Source organism: Dicentrarchus labrax, unplaced genomic scaffold (assembly GCF_905237075.1).
Source record: "Dicentrarchus labrax unplaced genomic scaffold, dlabrax2021, whole genome shotgun sequence".
In the NCBI taxonomy this organism is placed as follows: Eukaryota; Metazoa; Chordata; class Actinopteri; family Moronidae; genus Dicentrarchus; species Dicentrarchus labrax.
Window position 1 is genome coordinate 13,646,789 of NW_026136703.1, and position 18,952 is coordinate 13,665,740.

The 18,952-nt window shown below is 44.5% G+C and overlaps 1 protein-coding gene across 6 annotated transcripts in view; it reads left to right on the forward strand.

The window, feature by feature from the left end:
- kidins220a (kinase D-interacting substrate 220a) overlaps positions 1 to 18,952 on the forward strand; it is a 44,349-nt gene that overhangs the window by 22,745 nt on the left and 2,652 nt on the right. For 2 of the 6 annotated variants that reach the window (XM_051386022.1, XM_051386031.1), the window contains exons 24-30: positions 9,818 to 9,996; positions 12,553 to 12,764; positions 13,280 to 13,396; positions 14,060 to 14,119; positions 17,150 to 17,266; positions 17,459 to 17,557; positions 18,454 to 18,672. In XM_051386022.1, coding sequence (XP_051241982.1) covers positions 9,818 to 9,996; positions 12,553 to 12,764; positions 13,280 to 13,396; positions 14,060 to 14,119; positions 17,150 to 17,266; positions 17,459 to 17,557; positions 18,454 to 18,672 — 1,003 coding nt within the window. Of the gene's footprint in view, positions 1 to 9,817; positions 9,997 to 12,552; positions 12,765 to 13,279; positions 13,397 to 14,059; positions 14,120 to 15,919; positions 15,953 to 17,149; positions 17,267 to 17,458; positions 17,558 to 18,453; positions 18,673 to 18,952 lie in introns of all 6 variants that reach the window. The other 4 variants (XM_051386039.1, XM_051386046.1, XM_051386055.1 and 1 more) reach the window with 4 other exon arrangements.

Genomic DNA, 18,952 nt, shown 5'->3' on the forward strand with positions numbered 1-18,952 from the left:
CAGGGGGAAGAACTGTGTAACAAAGATGGCACTGTCTGTAGGAGATATTGGCCCAAAGCAACCAAGCTTAGACACACACACACACACACACACACACACAAAAGCGTAGCTAAAATGTTTGTCTCACTAGTCCTGCAGGGAAAACTACACATTACACCTCGAGCAGTGAGCCAGCGCCGTGGCCTCCCCAGCACATTGACAGAAACAGAACAGAAAACAAAACAAGAAGGGTTTTGGACCGACCCTCGTATTTGTAGCCGTCAAATTAACAAACTTAAATCCTTGCTTCGAATGCTGTTTTGTTTTTTATCACTAGCAAATTGAATTTGGAGCCTGCAGCCTTGTGACTATCATTTTCAGCTTTGTCATTTCTTCCTACTCAGTATCGTCTCTTCTAAGGAGTCAGTTGTTCCTTGTTTTAGCTGCCATTAGAAACTTAATGACTGCAGCTAACCTAGCTCTCTCCTGCTTCATGGTTATTGCTTTAAAGCAGCCCTGCCATTTCCAAAGACTGTTAATGGGCTTTTGTTTTTTTTATTTCCTTGATGTTGTTTAGAGTCATTACATTACATTTAGCCATTTAGTGGAAGCTCTTCAATAGAGTGATTTCAAGTGACTGAGCAAGAACATGCTCTGGATGTTGCTCAAGGACACTCATGTTGGACATATGGCTGTTGTTATGACTTATGCTATGTTTTTGGAAATCTGCTTACCTTTTTTATTGTTATTCTGTATTTGGGTCAATAGCTTTTCAGCTTTTATAAAATGGTTGGTAGTTTTCCAAAATGTCATTATTAAAGGAAGATGAGGATCTGATTGCATCTCGTAGCACTTTACTGCATAAATTTGCCTTATTATTTAGAGACTATGCCAGACATTAGGCAGTTCACTTTATTATTCTTGATCAATTTTAAGCTCTTAAATTGCGTTCTCTGTGTTTTTGATTAATTGAGAAAATAACTGGCAGATTAATCTGTAATGAAAATAATTGATATTTGGAGCCCTAGTGACATGTTTGGCAAGACATACGGTAGGCAGTTCTGAGAATCAATCACACAGACTAGCACTGAAGTATAAGTGAATCTAAGATCAGGGGGCAACAGTGGCAGTCAAAGCCTCTAATTATTAGTTATTCATTTTTTGATTGCAGTGATTTGTTTGAAAATAGTTCTGTGTTTCAGTTGAGGGGTTAACATATTTGGACCTAATGATGTATGGAGGCGAGTTCAGCCAGCCCATCAGAGAGTTTATTCCTGGACACCCAGATCCCGTTTTCAGCTCTAAATAAAAAAAAAAAAAGTGTCACTGGTCCACTGAGCAGGTTCCTGCACTGCTCTGACATCTGGTGCCCTGTCTGTGCCAGGATGCCCCTGCCGCACTCAGGAGTGTGTTTCTGGCGCTGCACCTGAATCCTCTGTTCATTACACACACCCACACATAAATACACACAAACTACTGCATGTCATACCCCTATAGACACACTTGCACACATGAGCACAAATTGTGGTAAAATGCACGCAACTGAAACAAGGACACATACGACCACTTTTTGCCACAACAAGCATTTGCGAATGAACACATGCATGCACGCACGCACCTTAGATCACACATAAAACTGGTACACATGCAACACACACACACACCTCGCTCTCACACCAGTGCAAGAACATATGTCACCCCCAACTCCTCTGAGAATCAGTGTAATTAATCAGGCCCTGAGATGCAGGCTGCGTTCAACCAACACGCGTATGCACACACACTCACACACACACACGTTCACACAGCGCAGGAAGCAGAACACAGCAGAGAAGCTGTTGTTAGATAAAATTGTAGTGTTTAGAAGTGCTGCTCATTGCAGTGTTACTGTGTTTGAATTGTATTTGTATGTAGAAAGTCTTGATGCACTTTATCCTTTTGTTTTTTAAGTCACAGCTTGCAAAGATCCAACTATTCCCCTCGTCCTTGCATCCTCTTTTTGGCCTGACCCTTCATTCATCCACCAAACAATCCCTCTCTCAGAGACGTGACTAGAGCCAGGCACTTCTCGGACACTTCAAAACTTTTTTTTTCCCCACTAATCTCACTCTGAATGAATATGTAGCCAGGCAATTCAGTCTTAATTAGAGAGACTCTTATCCCAAGTACTGAAACATTAAGATGACGCTTTCTCCTCATTCAGGATTACTTTAATTGGCACAATTATTGTAATTTGGTTGCAATTATGTGCCGGGATAAAAGTGCTGTTCCAAAGCTCATGCGGGTGATTCCCTTTATGTGGAATCCTTTAATAAGCTCTTAAATATCTTTCTACAAAAAAAGGCGAGATCCTATTCTTTTCTTATGATGAATACTTTTGAACTTTTCCTGCCCTGTAATGAAAAGTCTTTATTCTTCACCATGCTGTATATTGTTCATGTGAATTCCCGTTCTATTTGTGACACTTTCTATCATCTAGATGCACGGCAAATGCTCAAAAATGTTTTTTTCCCCCCTCTCTCCGCTCTGAGTGAGCCTATTGTCCCTGTGTTAATCCCTCCAGGAGGTATTTCAGTGAAAGACGGAGCAAAACTGGTAACACCATTGCTTATTGCACTACCTTTTGCCAAGAGGCCTGAAGACGTGCATGAATTTGTAAAGGCTGGTGTGAAGCCACCTATGTCTCAATAGAGTTGTGGCTCCATCACTGATAGGACACCAGCATTGATTCTTCGCACCAGTGTGCTGACAGACCACCTGACTGACGAGCAGATAAAGAAGGACAGAGACGACAAAGAAAGTATGGTTGGCGTGAGATAAAAATGGAAAAAGTAAAGGGCATTAAGAGAGAGTGAGAAAGAAAGGAGAGTCCAGTCTCGAGAGGTAAAATGAGGTAAAGGAATCAAACTGTGTGAATACTGTAGAGGATCAGAGCAGATACCAGCAGGATTACTGCTAGACGAGTTTGCCATTGGTGTGTCTCAGGTGTATTCAGAGCCTCAGGTGATGCTGCTGCTCCAAGTGAGATAGTCCAGGTGGTGGACACACACAGATTCATGCACATGTCCCCTGGGTCCAACATGGCTGTTTATACAGTGAACCTGGTCCTCTGCTGATTCCCTTTGAGCGTGCGAGTGAGTGTGTGTGTGTGTGTGTGTGTGTGTGTGTGTGTGTGTGTGTGTGTGTCAGTCCAGCCTGCATTGTCGTTCCTCCATCCCTCAGGTGTTTGGCGGTGGTGACTCAGTGATGAATCAGCCACAGCCAGCTCCACCACCACTCAACCCCCGCTGAGCTGCTCAAAATGTAAAAAAGAAAAACCCATGGCAGGCACGGCCAGCGTGTGCAGGTGACACAGGAGGAGGTGTATGAGTGCGTGTGTGCAAGGTGATTTTTTTTTTTTTGACTGTATTCGTGTCTGCGTGTTTGTGTGTGGAGGCTACAACGTGAGGACGGAAAGAACGTCATGCAGCATTCTTTGTTAGAAAATCCTTAAAGCTCTTTTCATTTCGGCCTGTAAGCCGAGGTTGAAGGATTAGTCTAATTGGTCTGAAACAAGAGAACTGCTCTGTTCCCTTTTTGTACAAAGCATAAAGAATAATTTCAAATGCAATAAAAGCCTCTACTACACCTCTGACTGCTCTTTAGTCATGGAGTCATCCATCAGTGACGACAAGGTTGGATTACCATTTAAATGTGACACTGAGATGGAAGGAATGGAGCACAGGGCTGAGAAGCAGACATCTGCCTGATACTCTGCCTGGAATTTCTGTGGTGTTGAGCATTATTACTGATATCTCTCCGCGCTGGAACTGCTGGAAGGTGGGGGGCTGATTATAAATAGCAGCACAGGATTGCAAGAGGTTCGGCGTTGACCTTTAAGTGGACAACGAGATTTGCCACTCAGCCGCCGCAGGAGCCACAGGCGCACTTGATAGTTACACACACACATATGTACACACACATACACACACACACACACACACATCCGGCCCCTTAACTGACGTTAACATCAAGGCCCTTCAGAAGTCAATGGAGGTCAGGCCCTTCTAGGGTGTGTGATCATGTGTGTGGAAACCACACTGAAATGGCAAAGAACAACTAGGCAAGCAAGCCCAAAGAAGGCAAATTGAAGATTGAGCCTTCCCAGCTTCTATTGGGAGTGTCCTCTTTTCTTCCACCATATTTGCCTTTAAAGCAGCTTTAATTTTGGCACTATATAGCTCAAGGTTTTTATCATCACATTTGTCTGCTCGGGTCATTCGTGTAATATTCTTCAGGTTCTACAGAAATACAGAAAGGTCTTAATAATCAGGAGAGGCTTCACATCGCTGCTTCTGGCAAGTCGAGAAGCTTTTGTAAAAATCAGTTTACATGCTCTTTGTCTAGGTCTTTCTCTCCCATGCTCATGCGCTAATTGACATTCTCCTATCCGTCTCTCATCTTATTTCCGATGCACACATCCCACTCTGTGACGTTAACCCGAAGATTACGGGTTCAGCCTGAGAATCCCAAGTTTTGTTTGTTACATTCATCACTCACTCTATGGATTTTAGCCCCACAACAGACTTATTCCAGATGTATTATCCACTGCAGAAGAGCACATTTGTCTTCACTTTAGCAGTCCACCCAACTTAATTCGGCATCACACGGCCTATCACTTGGCCATTACAGCTATCAAACAACCACATGCGCTGATATGAACTCCGTGGTGCAATTAGTGTCACAATGAACGAACTCTGCCACGGCCTTAGGACGCTCCAAACTCTCCTCTGGAGCATAAATCACCAAGCTGAGGTTTAGTGTTTTACTATTTGTCAAGAATGAGGCCTTAGTTACTCTGAGTGGAGGGTTCAGTTAAGGTTTTTGGGGTCTGGAACAAGGAGGCTCCGTTTCGGCGCTACACATGAGTTTAATCAACATTTCAGGGAACCACTGAAAGTCCTGAGCCCGTCTCAAAGGCAGGCCGCTCGCTCCGAAGCAACTCGGTTTTTATCAGCCTGGTGTGTTTCCCATTAGCCTGCTTGTCTCTGTGGTTTGCTTTGGGATGCACAGGTCCAGCTTAGTACAAGAGAGTTTCAATTATTGGACTAAACTTTGCCACGAATGTATATGGAAAGCAGACGCTGCCACAAGTTGTCAGTTGGCACTGCCAAGACAAGGAAGCAGGAAAGAGAGAAAGTCAAAGACAGAGAGGAGAGCAGAGACGGAGGGTGTCCACATTACTTGAAGCATTTGATTCAAATCAAGGAAATAAGTCGGGATTTTAAGGAGACAAAGAACATGGCGTCATCTAAAGTGAAAACATGTTTTTGCTCTCCCCCTCTGCCTCTGGGGTGGTGGAGGCTTTGGCAGCTTCCACTGTAACAATAACCTCTCTCAGCATTGATGCTGCGTGTCCACGCGCCAGCTTGCTGCTCTGTCCGCCTGTCCACTGTTTTCCCAGAGAGGGCCTCGCTGGGTTCATCCACACGCTTGGCAGACGCTGTGCCAGCGACTCCAATATGACTCTGACCAGGAGAGGAATGTGCCGGACCCGGGCCTGGTTAACTTCTTCACCCACACACTGTTATACTGGTCACACAGTGTCTGACATTGAAACTCTTGAGCTTCTCAAACACAATGTGCACAGGCGTTTGTCTGTTCTGCAGGCATCTCTCTCTGTCTTTGGGCCCCTTTATGGAAATGTCTGGCAGCAAGACCACCTCTTTGTGGTGTGCATGCGCATGTCATCTGTAAGCACAGAGGGCAAGCTGTAAAGCAAAGTCAAGTGGCACATTCATACTTTCAGTGCCCAAAAGCGGACGGAAGGGATAGAGAGATGAATTCTGCTCATTCCCGTCAGCTGCAGCGTGTGGGAGGTTGAGAGGAGAAGAAAGGCTATGCTCCAGTCAGCTTTGGGACCTATTAGCATTTGGATAAGCTCAGAAAGCTCCCAGTGGCCACGCCACACAGAGACTGGTTGGGCCTAAGCGCCTGTACTGCTGCAGCTATAAGCTGGGTCCTGTCAATGGACCCATTGTGCAGGAAGGGCTGCCTGGATGCCTGACGGCCTTTATCTCACTCGTCCTCGGTCTGCTTGAAAGTAGCACGCCGGTTTCCTTGGCACTCAAACCCGAGCATCCATCTTGTCATTTGGCAACTGATTGCTGATAAGAATGGCTTTGTTCATTTTGTCTGTCTCATCTGTTCACTGTGAGGATGACTAAGTCTGAAGAGATTTGTGTCAATTGCTTAATGCCAAGGCCAACAACTCATCATTAGTTAACTGCAAAGGATGTCATTTGAAGTGGTTAAACCTCATTGACAAGCTGCTGTTGTCATTTAATGGGTACTGTTTGTTCTGTAACACCATGCAGTTCAGCATGTTGGCCAGAATCACTCTGATGGATTATCAGATTGTCAGTTAATCATTTTTTCAGTAATTCTGTTTCTTCCTTCCTTTTTTCTATAATTGTACTTATCAACCATCCACTGATTTGTGCCATCTGATCGTCACCAATGATCTTACAAGGCCAGTGATGAAGTGTGAGCTCCACTTTGTGTCTGGCCAGCCGCTCCTCCAGACAGGTCTGAGCAATCAGCTGGGAACGTCAGGAATGGACCTCTGACTCTCTCTTTTTTCTTTCCATCTGTCTGGGTGTATCTCAGTGATGGATGTCCTTTATTTGCTCTTCTCATCAGCTCCTGGTTGTCTTTGGAAGATGCAGCTGTTTGTGCTACTGCGTTTGCAGTGTACGACAGCAGGCCAGAGCAAACACGCGGCTCAGCAAAATATGTTGTAGCTAGCTTCTTGAAGGCCATTGCTGTGCTTCAAGGATTTATTTGTGTGTAGCACTTGTCTTGGTTTTCCAAAGGCTGTGATAATAAAGTGAGTCCTTGTAATTACTAGCAGTTATATTATGAACTGTATAACTATTCGGCTGTTATAAATGTATGATAGAAAGAATTGTAAGCCCAAATTCTTGAGTTGAGAGTTGAGTTTCGTTATTACAGTCCGTTCTCAGTTTTGACACAATACGACCAAAGTGTGTGTACACCATTGAGTTATGTTAGCTGGTCCTATAAAAAGACTCAAGATTCCTTAGAAAGTCTTTGGAGGGTGTTCTCTATATAGAAAAAGGAAATGCCCTGTGTGTGTGAGTGTGAGTGTGTGTGTGTGTGTGTGAGTGTGTGTGTGCATGTGTTTGAGTCACTGGCTCCTGTTGGTCTGTGTCTGCAGACCCACAAATAAACAGCAGTAAGCCAGCTGGAAATGGGGAAAGGCACAGGCTTCTCTCAGTCTGTGTACGGGTTAATACAGTTCATGGGAAAAGGAACCAAACACCCACACTACATACTGTACATGTACTTGCACATGCGCACAAACACACACACACACACTCCACCCTTCATCTGTTCCTTTGAGTCTCCCCATCCTCACTGTCCAGGTGTACGTGGTGGACATTACGGAGTTGTTTATGTCGATGTTGTTTGAATCAGCACTGGTGCTGTGTGTGTGTGTGTGTGTGTGTGTGTGTGTGTGTGTGTGTGTGTGTGTGTGTGTGTGTGTGTGTGTGTGTGTGTGTGTGTGTGTGTGTGTGTGTGTGTGTGTGTGTGTGTGTGTGTGTGTGTGTGTGTGTGTGCAGGTAACATCTGTGCCTTCATAGTCCCACTCATCCTCCCTAGCAGAGGTCACATGAGCGGGGGGGGGGGTTCATCTGTGTGCCAGCATGGAGCTTCCTTGACCTTTTGGGTCTTGTTAAAGGTTCTAATGGAAGGAACACTGAGAGGGCTTTGTCCACTGTAGCCCAGCTGTGCCTCTGTGTCCTCCCCGCTCACAGCCTATTCTCTCTCCTCTCAGTTTATGTGTGTTTGTGCTGGCGGTCGGGTGGGGACAGTGGGGTTGGGGTGACCCACCTGGACTGCTCTGCTGAGCAGTGAATATCTGCAGGAGGATCAAACAGGATTAGGACGATGTGTACGAATGGAACACAGATGCAAAAATATAGATTTAGTCTTGATAAATTAGGTTTCAAATTGCCACCGAAATTGGTTTTGGTGCATGAGGAAAATCCAGCTTACCCCCATTCCTGTATTTCTTGCCAGACTTGTACATTTGGATAGAGGCATCCTGTAACCACAAGGTCACAGGTTTGAGCCCTGTAACAGCAGATGTGTCCATCACCAGCCATCTGTCCTGTCAAAATGTCCTTGAACAGAAGACTGGACCCCTACCTGTTCACTCACTGTAAGCAGTCTGGACAGCAATACCAGCTGAAAGGCGGAAATGGAAATTATGTAACTCCTAACAGCTTCTAAGGTCTTGTTTTTGATCACCCATCACCGATATATGAGGACCTCACTGAAATGAGCTGATGGGGGGGGGGGGATATTTCGGCCAGTTCGTTACCTAGATTAGGTTACCTGATAGCTGATTTGGATTATTAGCTAACAGTGTGCTGTGTTGAACCCTTGCCAGATGCTGACCTCACCCTGACTTAGCTAGCTGTGCTGCAGCAATGGTACTAATCATCCAATCAAGTCACAGAAAGGCCAGCCTGTGTTCACTCGCAAAAACAGATCAGGCCCAGGGAAAAACCCCAACTCCATCAGCCCATGCTCTCGGCATAGCATACCAGTAGACAGACTGGGTGATGCACGGGGAGGAGGGTGAGTTGGGCTTGAACTGGAAGGAGAGAAGGTTAAGCAGGATGTAGGGAGAGAAAAGCATCCACTGAGAAAATGATGAAGGGTTCAGATGAGAAATGGAGGCAGAGATGAGAAAAATGTACGCTCCCCGCTGGAGTCTCCTCATTCATCTGATAAGAGCGGCACATTCTGGTGATGAATGGCCGATGTCATAAGTCACTCTGAGTTTCATATTTTCATGTCTGAATGATGGGATTAACGAGATGTACTGATTGCTCTGGGTTGTTGGTGTTTGCTTTTCTTGTAGCCTCGGCCACATGTTACACTGTCCTTGATTAAACTGATATCTTTTTTTAACCTTGTGCAGCTGAAATTGGATTTCCCACCTCATAACACTTCAGTATTCATGCTCAGTATTCATGATTTCAGAGATGCTGTTGCCACTTCTAAACTACTGGTTTAAGCTATTTAAGCTTATATTACATGGTGGCAGAGTTTGTGCCATTTTTTTAAAAAGTGATTTTATTCTGACCACTGTGTTGTTTTAATTTGACGTGCTTAATATAATACAATATTGTTTTGCTTGAAGTATGGATAGAAAAATATATATCTCACAGTTATGGAGCAAAACCTTTAAAAATGTTTTTTGCTTAGGGTCTTTGATAAAAAAAACATCATCTTAACTGGTGCAGCGCATCATGACGCGCTTCCGTCTGCTGCTTGCTAAATTACCCTGATTGTCATCTTCTCAGGTTTCCTCCTCTGCTGAGACAAGATAACATCCCTCACTCTATCTGTCCTCAAACATCCCCTCCTTTCACTATCTTGCCTTCTCTAAATCCAGTTATCTCTCTGCTCTCATGATGATGATGACCGTTGCATATCTCTTCAATCTTAACAGTACTGCTTGCTATTTCCTCTTTTCTTTTTTCGTCAGAATGTGATGTTTTTTGTTTTTCTTCTTTTCAAACAAGCAGTCAGAATTTAGTGCAAACTGACTTGTTGACATATTTGTGTCATATGTCTTTTATGAGCACTTGGTTTCCATGCAGAGTTGTAAAATTCAGTCGTATGTTACTTACTACTTACTAACTTTGACAGATAGTTTTGTTGTCATTTCTTAAACTAATTAACAGTTTGAGTGGATCTAGCAGAATTATCACAACATTAAGTCCTGCTAAAACCCACTTCTCTTTTTCTTTTTCCTCTGAAGAATCTCCAAGAACATCCCCACCACTAAGGATGTGGAACCACTGCTTGAGATCGATGGAGATGTCCGTAGCTTTGAGGTCTTCCTGTCTTCCAGGACCCCCGTCCTCACTGCCAGAGATGTGGAGATGTTCCTGCCCTGCACCGTCAACCTGGACCCCAAACTCAGGGAGATCATAGCAGGTTCATACACATACGGTTATACATGAATTAAAGGAAAAAAACAGCATGAAATGTCTTAGTAAGGTGTTGGTCCACCATGAGCTGCCAGAACAGCTTCAGTGCACCTTGGCATAGATTCTACTGGACTCTGGGACTCTGGGGCTCTGCTGCAGGGATTAACATTCTCCTTCCAAAAGATATTCCCTCATTTGGTGCTATGATGATCGTGTTGGAAAGTGAAGTCTAACACGTCAACATATCCCGTAGGTGTTTTATTGGGTTGAGATCTGCAGTCTGGTTTATTCTTGACCCTAGAAACAGCAGTTTGGAAAAATCTCAACATAAGGTCAAACTCTGTCAGCAACTGGACTCAATTGTGGTTTAGTTGTTATCACGTGACAGCTAAAAACAACACCTAAACCATCTTCACATCAACAAGATGTAGTTTAAAGCCTCAGGAACAACAAATAAGTTGGATCTTGAGTTAAGACCTTGTGTCACATCATTTTTTTTACTCATTATACCAATGAGTGACCCATCCTCAGTCATTACAGTATATTTCTGCTGACATTTACATGTAGTTATAGCCATTTTTATTTAGACTTACTTTAACTTTGTTGTTCATTCATTCTTACAGAGTAGTCATTGACATTCTTAACCAAACTGACTTTTACGGCGTGGGGCCAAAAACAAAAATCTGATTGTTGTATCTAAAATTTTTTCCCATTTATCTAAAATAAACTTTACATACAGTAAAAACAGATTTTATTAACTGGTATTTCAACATAATGTTACTGTCTTTAATCTAAACATACATTTGAGTAAAGGACTCATTTTTTCTAGATGAAATTGTCATCACGATACGGAGTGTGTGCACATACGTGTGTTATTCTTTGTGTGTGTGACAGAGAAAGAGGTTAATTGTACAGTTTTGTCTAAAGTACATAAAAGGATTTGGTATACAATAGCGTGGAGAAACAGAGAACTGTCCTCTATGTGATGTGTTGAATTCATTGCCAGCTCATTTGGCAGTGACATTACTCATAACATTGCAGCAGGGTCTGCTCTAAAATCGCCCACTGCAGGGGCTCTCAGAAACCCACAGCTTGCTTCTCATTTCCAAACAATCAAATGTCGAGCAGGTTTCCACTACAGCACTGTGGGATCAGGACAATATTTTCACTCACTGTCACCAATCTGCCTCCAGTGCTGCACCAAATATCACAGTTTGTAGTTACAGTGACGTAATAGTGCATCAGTATTAAACCGCAAGCCAGAGCGGCGCTGTACTTTAGCTACCGTGCGTCAGCGTCCATTCGGCCCATACAGGAGTGTCAATGACGCCTAGTGTGAAGCTGCTGCATCATAGTGTTATGAGACCACAGGAAACGCACAAAGTCACACACAAAGTCTGTTCCACTGAGCCAAGGTTGAGTCATGGAGGGCGCAGCTGACCAAGCTCTACGAGCAGACGTCCAGTCTGTAAGCACAGGGACCCTGTCCTAAAAGTGTGTAGGTGTGTATATGTATCCACGGAACATGTTTATTCGTGTGTGTGTTTGCTTAAAGGTTTGTAGGTGTTTTCACCTCAACACACACACACGCGTCCCCGGGGAGCGGAAGGTTACCAATGCTCCTACCTAGTCATCCCGCTCCCTCCACTCCCTCCGTGGCCAGTCGGTACTTGGTGCCCAGTGTCCTGTGGCCAGCCAGTGGGCAGTGCTGTCAGTGATACCCGCCCATGAGCCTGACTCACATCATAAGGCCCCCATTGTGTTCGCAGGCTGGATTGGGTCTCACTCAGCGTGTCATTCAGCAGCCACTTGTATAACCAGGAGACATTCTGGTGCCTGCTTCTGTTTCTGGTTCTTACTTTCTTGCCAGCCACACAGAGCCACTCTGTTCTGTCTCTGGGCTTATTTAACTTTAATTTGAGAGGTTTTACCAAAGCTCCCTCCTCCACTCCGACTCGACTCCTCTCGAAGTCAAATTGATTTATGTGAGAACAATTGTGGCAAAGTACTTATGCGACAGTGTCTATGAGTTCACATGGTCTGCTTTGTTTGTTTACATGGGTGAATTTATTTGTCAGGGACAGCGAGGGGCTCCGTGTGCCAGAGTCATCACGTGGCTGGCATTTCATTTGGAAAAGACAGAATATCGGCATGCCTGCTGGTTCTGAGCGAACAGAATAATAGAAATTAAAGTGAGAGTCGAATTCACAGTCGAAGATCGTTGCAATTGTAACATCTGCGCCCGTTTTCTCTCCAGCATTTAGCTTTGGATTAGAAGAACATGTTCAGGAACAGCGCTCTTGTTGTATTCCCTGCAGTGCTCTGAGAATCAAGGAATTTTGCTCTCGTGTATGTCGATTGTTTGATATGTATTTTTTCTCTGTGGATTCACAACTGTCTAAACTCTCTTGAGATTATGAAATAGAGCTAAATTATTGATGCGTGGGTGGATCTGAAGGGTCTTTATAGTCATAGCCAAGACATGATCATCAGCATCGCAGATAAACACTTCCTTCTCCTCTCCCTCTCTGTTCTTTCTTCCCCCGGCTCTCTCCTCTCTTAGATGTGCGTGCGGCCAGGGAGCAGATGCACATGGGAGGAGTGACCTATCCCACACTGCCCCTGCAAGACGCAGTGCCCCGTCCACAGTCAGGTTACGGCCAGCACTCTGCTGCCTGCTCCCCTGCGGGCTCCTTCGCTGGACCCCTGCCTCCTCAACCCCATAGTGCCTACTTCAGTGGGATGACTGGCCCTCAGCACCCCTTCTACAACCGGGTGAGGAATGGGACTTATATTGAGATCATCAGTCCTCTGCCTACTACTTAGAGGTGTTGATGTAGAAAAGTGAAAACATGATCTTCTTGATGAGCTAAAGAGAAACCAAGCGAATGTTGTTCAGTATCTTCACTGCATTATATAAAATGACTATCTAACAGCGACAGAAGGAACACTTGAAGCCACCTGAGTGACTCTCAGTGATCCTCCACAATCACAAACAACCACACTGTTTTATTAAAAAGCCTCTTCCTGAATTTAGCTCCTTAGTCGACTGCACATTATTGTAGTTTAGCATTGACCCACTTGGCAGTTACACCTGAGTAAATTGTGCAGTTAACGTTACTTAATATGTACCATATGGACATTTTATATAACCGCTTAGCAACATTGTTTTTTACCTACAGCGTTTTTGTTTTTGTGTGCCTGACCTCCCTCATATGATTTTCATTTTATTTTTTACCTCCTCTGCTCTCCCCTCCCCGTCTTCTTCTCCACATCTTTTACCCTCATAGCCTTATTTCCCCCATCATGTGTATCATCTGCCACGGCATTACTCCCACCATGCCCACTCATCCTCGCGCCCCTACATTAAACTGCCCGGTCAACCTAAGGACAACACCAGTGGACTTGTAAGTAAAGAAGCAGCGTTAGATCCACCTAAAGTGTGCCTCCATCTCGCTCAGCCGCAGATATACTAGTTGTATTTGTATTTATTTCATGCAACAGCTTTGTTTTTGTGGTTAAAGATATTGAAAGTTGAAACAGTTGGTATTGCTCTCATGGTTCTCTCGTCAAAAATAAAAAAAAATATTTTAGCAGTTTCTCCCATCTCAATTACTCCATGTTTCCTGGCAGTACCAGTTAAGGGAGCTCTTGTTCCATTTTTTATTATTTATTATGTAAATATAATAACAAAGACTCGGCATATAGTGTTGTTATATCACTCAATGTTTAACATGCTATCGAGTCCATTGTGTTGACCTACTGCATGAACATACCACAAACTGTGACCTCCTTTTCTTTTTTTAACACTTCCTTTTCTCTCACGTACCTCTTTCCTCCATCACTTTGTCTCCTTTTCCTCAGTGTGAGGTCATATGTTTTACCTTAACAAATTTACCTCCTGGTGATTTTAACATCACCCTGTTTTCACTGCAAACCACTGTACACCAGTCGCTGGTGGTTCTGGCCCAAACCCAGAGTAAAGCAATGAAAGGTTATTCCATAGATTGAGTGGTAATGAACTCTTTTCTCTCTATACAATCCATATCTCCATTCTGTGCCCATGTCAGGATGTTATTGCAGAGGACACCAGAGAAGGCCTCCCCTCCTGTCCCTCTGAACCTACCATGGTAACATGTAGTTACAGCTGTGGAGCGCTACGGATATGCAAATATGCAACTAGTCCGTCATTATCTGCCTGTTGTCCTGATGCTCAAACCGTATTATTGACTTTTTATATTGCATGTATAAAATGCATGCATATATGTTTGACAGGCTTGTTAATTTTGTTGCTGTAGTTGCAAAAGGCGAGAGAACAAATATAGACATACATGCCTGATGTGAAACGCTGACAATAAATACTTAAGCTGCATCCGGCGTGACTTTGACCGCCCGCTTACCATCAAGTCGTGTGTATTTTGTCACCAACTTCAGCATAAGTAAATATAACACCCTGAATGATGATCTCTCTGTTGTTGGCGCACAATCACTAGTTCCCATTCTTTTATAAATGGACATAAAAGTGTTTTTAATCCACTTCAGGATTGCATCGAGTTGCACTGACAAGGACTGAATCTCTACAACCAGATATTCACACATTTTTAGAGAATATTAGAACAATTTGAAGATAACACTACTCAGGAGATTTCTGCTCCACAAAGCCACTTATCAGGCCACTGCCAGCAAGCATTTAAAGGAGCTGTATGAAAGATTCAAATATAGATTACTGTGTAATGTTCCTTCCCTTCTCTGTCTGTATTTTTTTGTCTTTACGTTTTTGCTTCAGTCTTCCTTCCTTTTCTTTAAGCCTCCATTGCTGTTTTAAATTTGGACACCCTTTTTTGTTCCTCATATCTTCCCTCACGCTTTTGTTTCCTTTCCTCCTAAGTATACATTTTCTCAGTTTCATCCCATTCTGGCTTTTCTATGTACATTAGCCCATCTTATCCCTCTGTGGTTCACACTTGATCTCTTTGTGTTCATGTGTGCCTGTATTCCTGCAAATCTGTGAATGTGGATGTGTGTGCGCGCTCGCTCATTTGTGTGAGTCTTTTGGATACGTAAGCGGGCCTAGCCCAGTGTAATTGCTTAGCTGATATAAGTGTGAGTATGGATTCCTCGGGCTGCTGGGATTATCATCAGAGCAACTGTTGGGGCTGGCAACACACACACACACACACACACACACACACACACACACACACACACACACACACACACGCTGACAATGAGCCCAGCGCTGGTAGAGCTTATCTCCTTACCAAGACGCTTCCTCCCTCACAGAGCTCTGTTTCCTCTTCCCCATCCTTCTGCCCAGCCCTGAGCTCAGCCCAGCTGTAATTACAGTCTTATCACACACACACACTAGGAGGGTTCGCACAAACACACGCAGACATTTACGCTTTCGCTCGCGTTCTTAGAATACACGCTTCGCAGTCTGAATTGAGGAGTCGCATTCAAGGCCTTCCCTGAATTGGAACTTCTGCTTTTTCCGCGCTGAGAGAGAGAGACGTCTCATTCTCTTACTGGGTCTTTCTCTTTGTCTCTGTCTCGCCGGCAAAGATTTTGACTGTAAAAAGCCCGCTGACTCCAGCGAAAACAAAATCTCCTTGTGTAATAATTCTGCTTCCAATAGCCTCTTCGTTTCCAGCCTGACGTGCGGCTGCTGTAAAGGAGCCGTCTCCTCCCCTGCTGCGAGACGGATAAATGTCTGTCTGCTCTGTTGTCAATATCTCTCCCCAGATGATGAGTTCAACATGTGTGCTAGTGTCTTTCTGCTTGTCTGTCTGTCTTTATTTCTGCCTCCTCTCAGCCGTCCTCCCTCCTCTTTTTTTTTTCCACAGGTACAGCCCCTGGCCTCATAATGTTATAAATATGTTTATTCTTGTCTGACTGTTTGTCCGTCTGCTTCTTTTTGTCTCTTTATCAAGCATTTAAAGGCGCTGCCTTACAAATTAAAGCAGGTACACCTTTGGTTTAATGGCTACTTTCATCTCCGCATCCAACCTCTGACTCCATCTTCCACATATCTCTACCTCATTTCTAACACACCGGTTCAATACTACCAAGCATGCTGTAGAAAGAGTTGTTATAGACTTATCACTTAGAAGTAAATGCAAAACACAACTTCCCATCTTGTAGATTCACTAACATAGTTTCATTCTAGAGTAAATCCTCTACTGTGTGGACATGAACAGTAGCTAAAGTCCCCGAGTGCTAGTCTTCATCCTCTTGCCCACCACTACAGGAAGTTGGCACCTACTATTGTGTACTGTATTGTGTGAGCTGCTTGTGTTTTTTGTTTAACAACCACTCGCAGTCCGACTAAGCTCTGCTCTTCTCTCCCTCGGAACCAGAAACAAAGCCGGGGGGCTTAGTCTGAAGCCACGTCTTAATGGTGTTAATAGCCGAGAGAGAGCAGAGATGACGAGGGAGGGAAGGGAGTAGGAGGAAGAGATGGGGGAGAGAGAAAAACGGAGTGATGGAAAAGGGAGTAGAAGGTCAGCGCAGGAGGCTTAGAGGGAAGGAATGTGGAAGGAAGGAAGGGAGGGAGGGAAGGAAGGAACAAAAGTGAGGGTACATAAAGACGAGCAGAACCAGAAGGAGAGGGGTGAGTGAAGAAAGGGAGGGGCAGGGTGGATGAGGTTTGTTTAGTTTTGTGCCAGCGAGTGGCATGTTGGCTGTGTGTGTGTGAGGCCTTAGACAGCATCAGCAGGCCACTGGTATTAGTCACATCAGGCCTCTGAGCTGCTTGGCGGCGGCCGCTTCAGTGTGGCTCGGCTCAACAGCAACTCACAGACTCACAGGCTCCATCCCTTAAGTGGTGTGCGTACATTTTACGTACTTGTATATACACGGAGAAAAAGAACAAGAGCAAGGTAACTGTGTATTTGGATAGGTTGGCAGCTTTGTTTACTTTTACACTTACACTGTGTGACTGATAGAGAGAATTACTGTGTGGGATTATGGTTTTGCACCTCTGTGTGCCTCACAGTAACAAGCCTGCACGTATCTTTGCCAGGAATTGTTGCTCGTTTTGCCCTAATCAATGTGTTAGGAATGATGAGTTGGTCTAACAGAGTGAGAGTTTGCCCTGGTAACCTTAATTCACAAAAACACTCTGAATAAGTTGTTTATATTCTAATTATATGTGTGTGTAGGCCTCTCCTGCGGTCCTCCTCAGCTCTATGAACACAGAGGCGGTGTGCGAGCGTGTCAAACAGATTGATGGAATCGACCCCAGCATGCTGCCTCAGTACGCCTCCACCATCAAGAAGGTGCGTTTGTCAATTGCGTCCAAACTTTGAGCCATAAACCTGATAGACTTAAACATAAGTTCATACTCTTCACACTTTGTGTAACTTCTTTTCCTCATGTCATATCCTTCTGCACTGCCTCCCCATTTGATCTACATGTTAATATAGTCAATCAACCAGTGAACAAACCAGTCTCTTCCCTGTCCATTGCAGGCTAATATAAATGGCCGAGTGCTGTCTCAATGCAACCTGGACGAGCTGAAGAAAGAGATGGAGATGAACTTTGGGGACTGGCAGCTCTTCAGGGGAACGGTGCGACTAAATTCCTCTTCTGGAGCGTCAATGCTCGCCTCACAGCATGGTTTAATGTTGTTGGCACCTTGCGTGTCATATATAATTTCATAAGTAAAATGGAAGAACATTGTTTGTTTTGTTTTAAAAATCAAAGGAAGGGATCTATCAGTGGGCAAATAATGAAGACAGCAACAACAATGACTTGTCCTTCATTACTGTAGAGTAAAGGCCTGAAATAGATTTACAACAGCAAACATTCTCCTCACTCTGTGATACTTTGCAGACGCTCAGTTCTGCCAGGGCCCTCCTGTTGATATATGTCATCTCATGTTTATTCCAAAAAAACCAAGACAGCATCTCGTAATGCGACATCTTGTGCTGCAGATTTTGGGACGGAGATTTTATAATCCGTATTACGAGAATGGCGCTAGTCAGTCAGGCAGGAGTCCAGTCGGCTGAGCTGGGACTGAAATCACTAACACATGTAGCCGGCTCCACTTCATCAGATGTCAGTCTGTGCTCCTAATACCAAACCAGAGCCCTGGATTGGTCATGTTTTACAGGAGATCCAATGCAGGGCTCACGTAGGAACAGCTGGAAAGTGCAGTGGCCTTACAGCTCTGTGCACTAACCAGTGTTGTGTTGCCAGGACTCAGCTAGCACAGACATCTGGTTCAAGATGGCCGGCTGATATCTGCATGAAGGGAGGTTATTGTCGTGGAGGAGTGGACAGCTGAATAGCTCTACTTAAGCAACAGCTCACTCTCACAGGCACATGTTTTGGTTGTTGCTGTCTAAGATATTTGTTTTCTACGTCACATGCTTAAAAAAAAACATGTTTACATTTGACTCTGTGTCCTAAAGCAAAAAGTCAAAGTACTTCTGAAATATTGAATTGCGACATCTTTTCCTAGGTGATGGAGCAACGTCATGCTGAAAGCCAGGCTCTGCTTCAGGATGAATCCCGAGCTGCTAGCGAGCAGGGCAGCAGCGTGCACCACGGGGAGCCCAGCAGACGCTCTGCGGGGGCCCAGCATGAAGCGGCAGCCTTCAGCCTCAACCTCAGCTTCGAGGAGCTCAGCGGAGCGGGTCTGGAGGAGCCTCCGAGACACTGTAACAACTCACACTGGCCGGTCAGTCTTCCTGTCAGGGGCTTAGTGTAAATATACCACAACAGAAGATACTGAACTGTGTTTGTGCGCACAAATGCAACGAGATAAGTGGTATTTAAGTTGCTGGTGTAAGCGTATGTGTGAGGGTGTAACACAAGCCAATGGTGATCGCAAGGCCGCACACCCCAAACTGTCGCAAGTCTTCTGCAACTAAGCCAGTGTGTTGGTGACCTCAGTGGTTTCACATTAACGTGGTTTTGAGTGCGAAAAGAGCACAGCAGAGGAAGCTTATGGTGCTCTT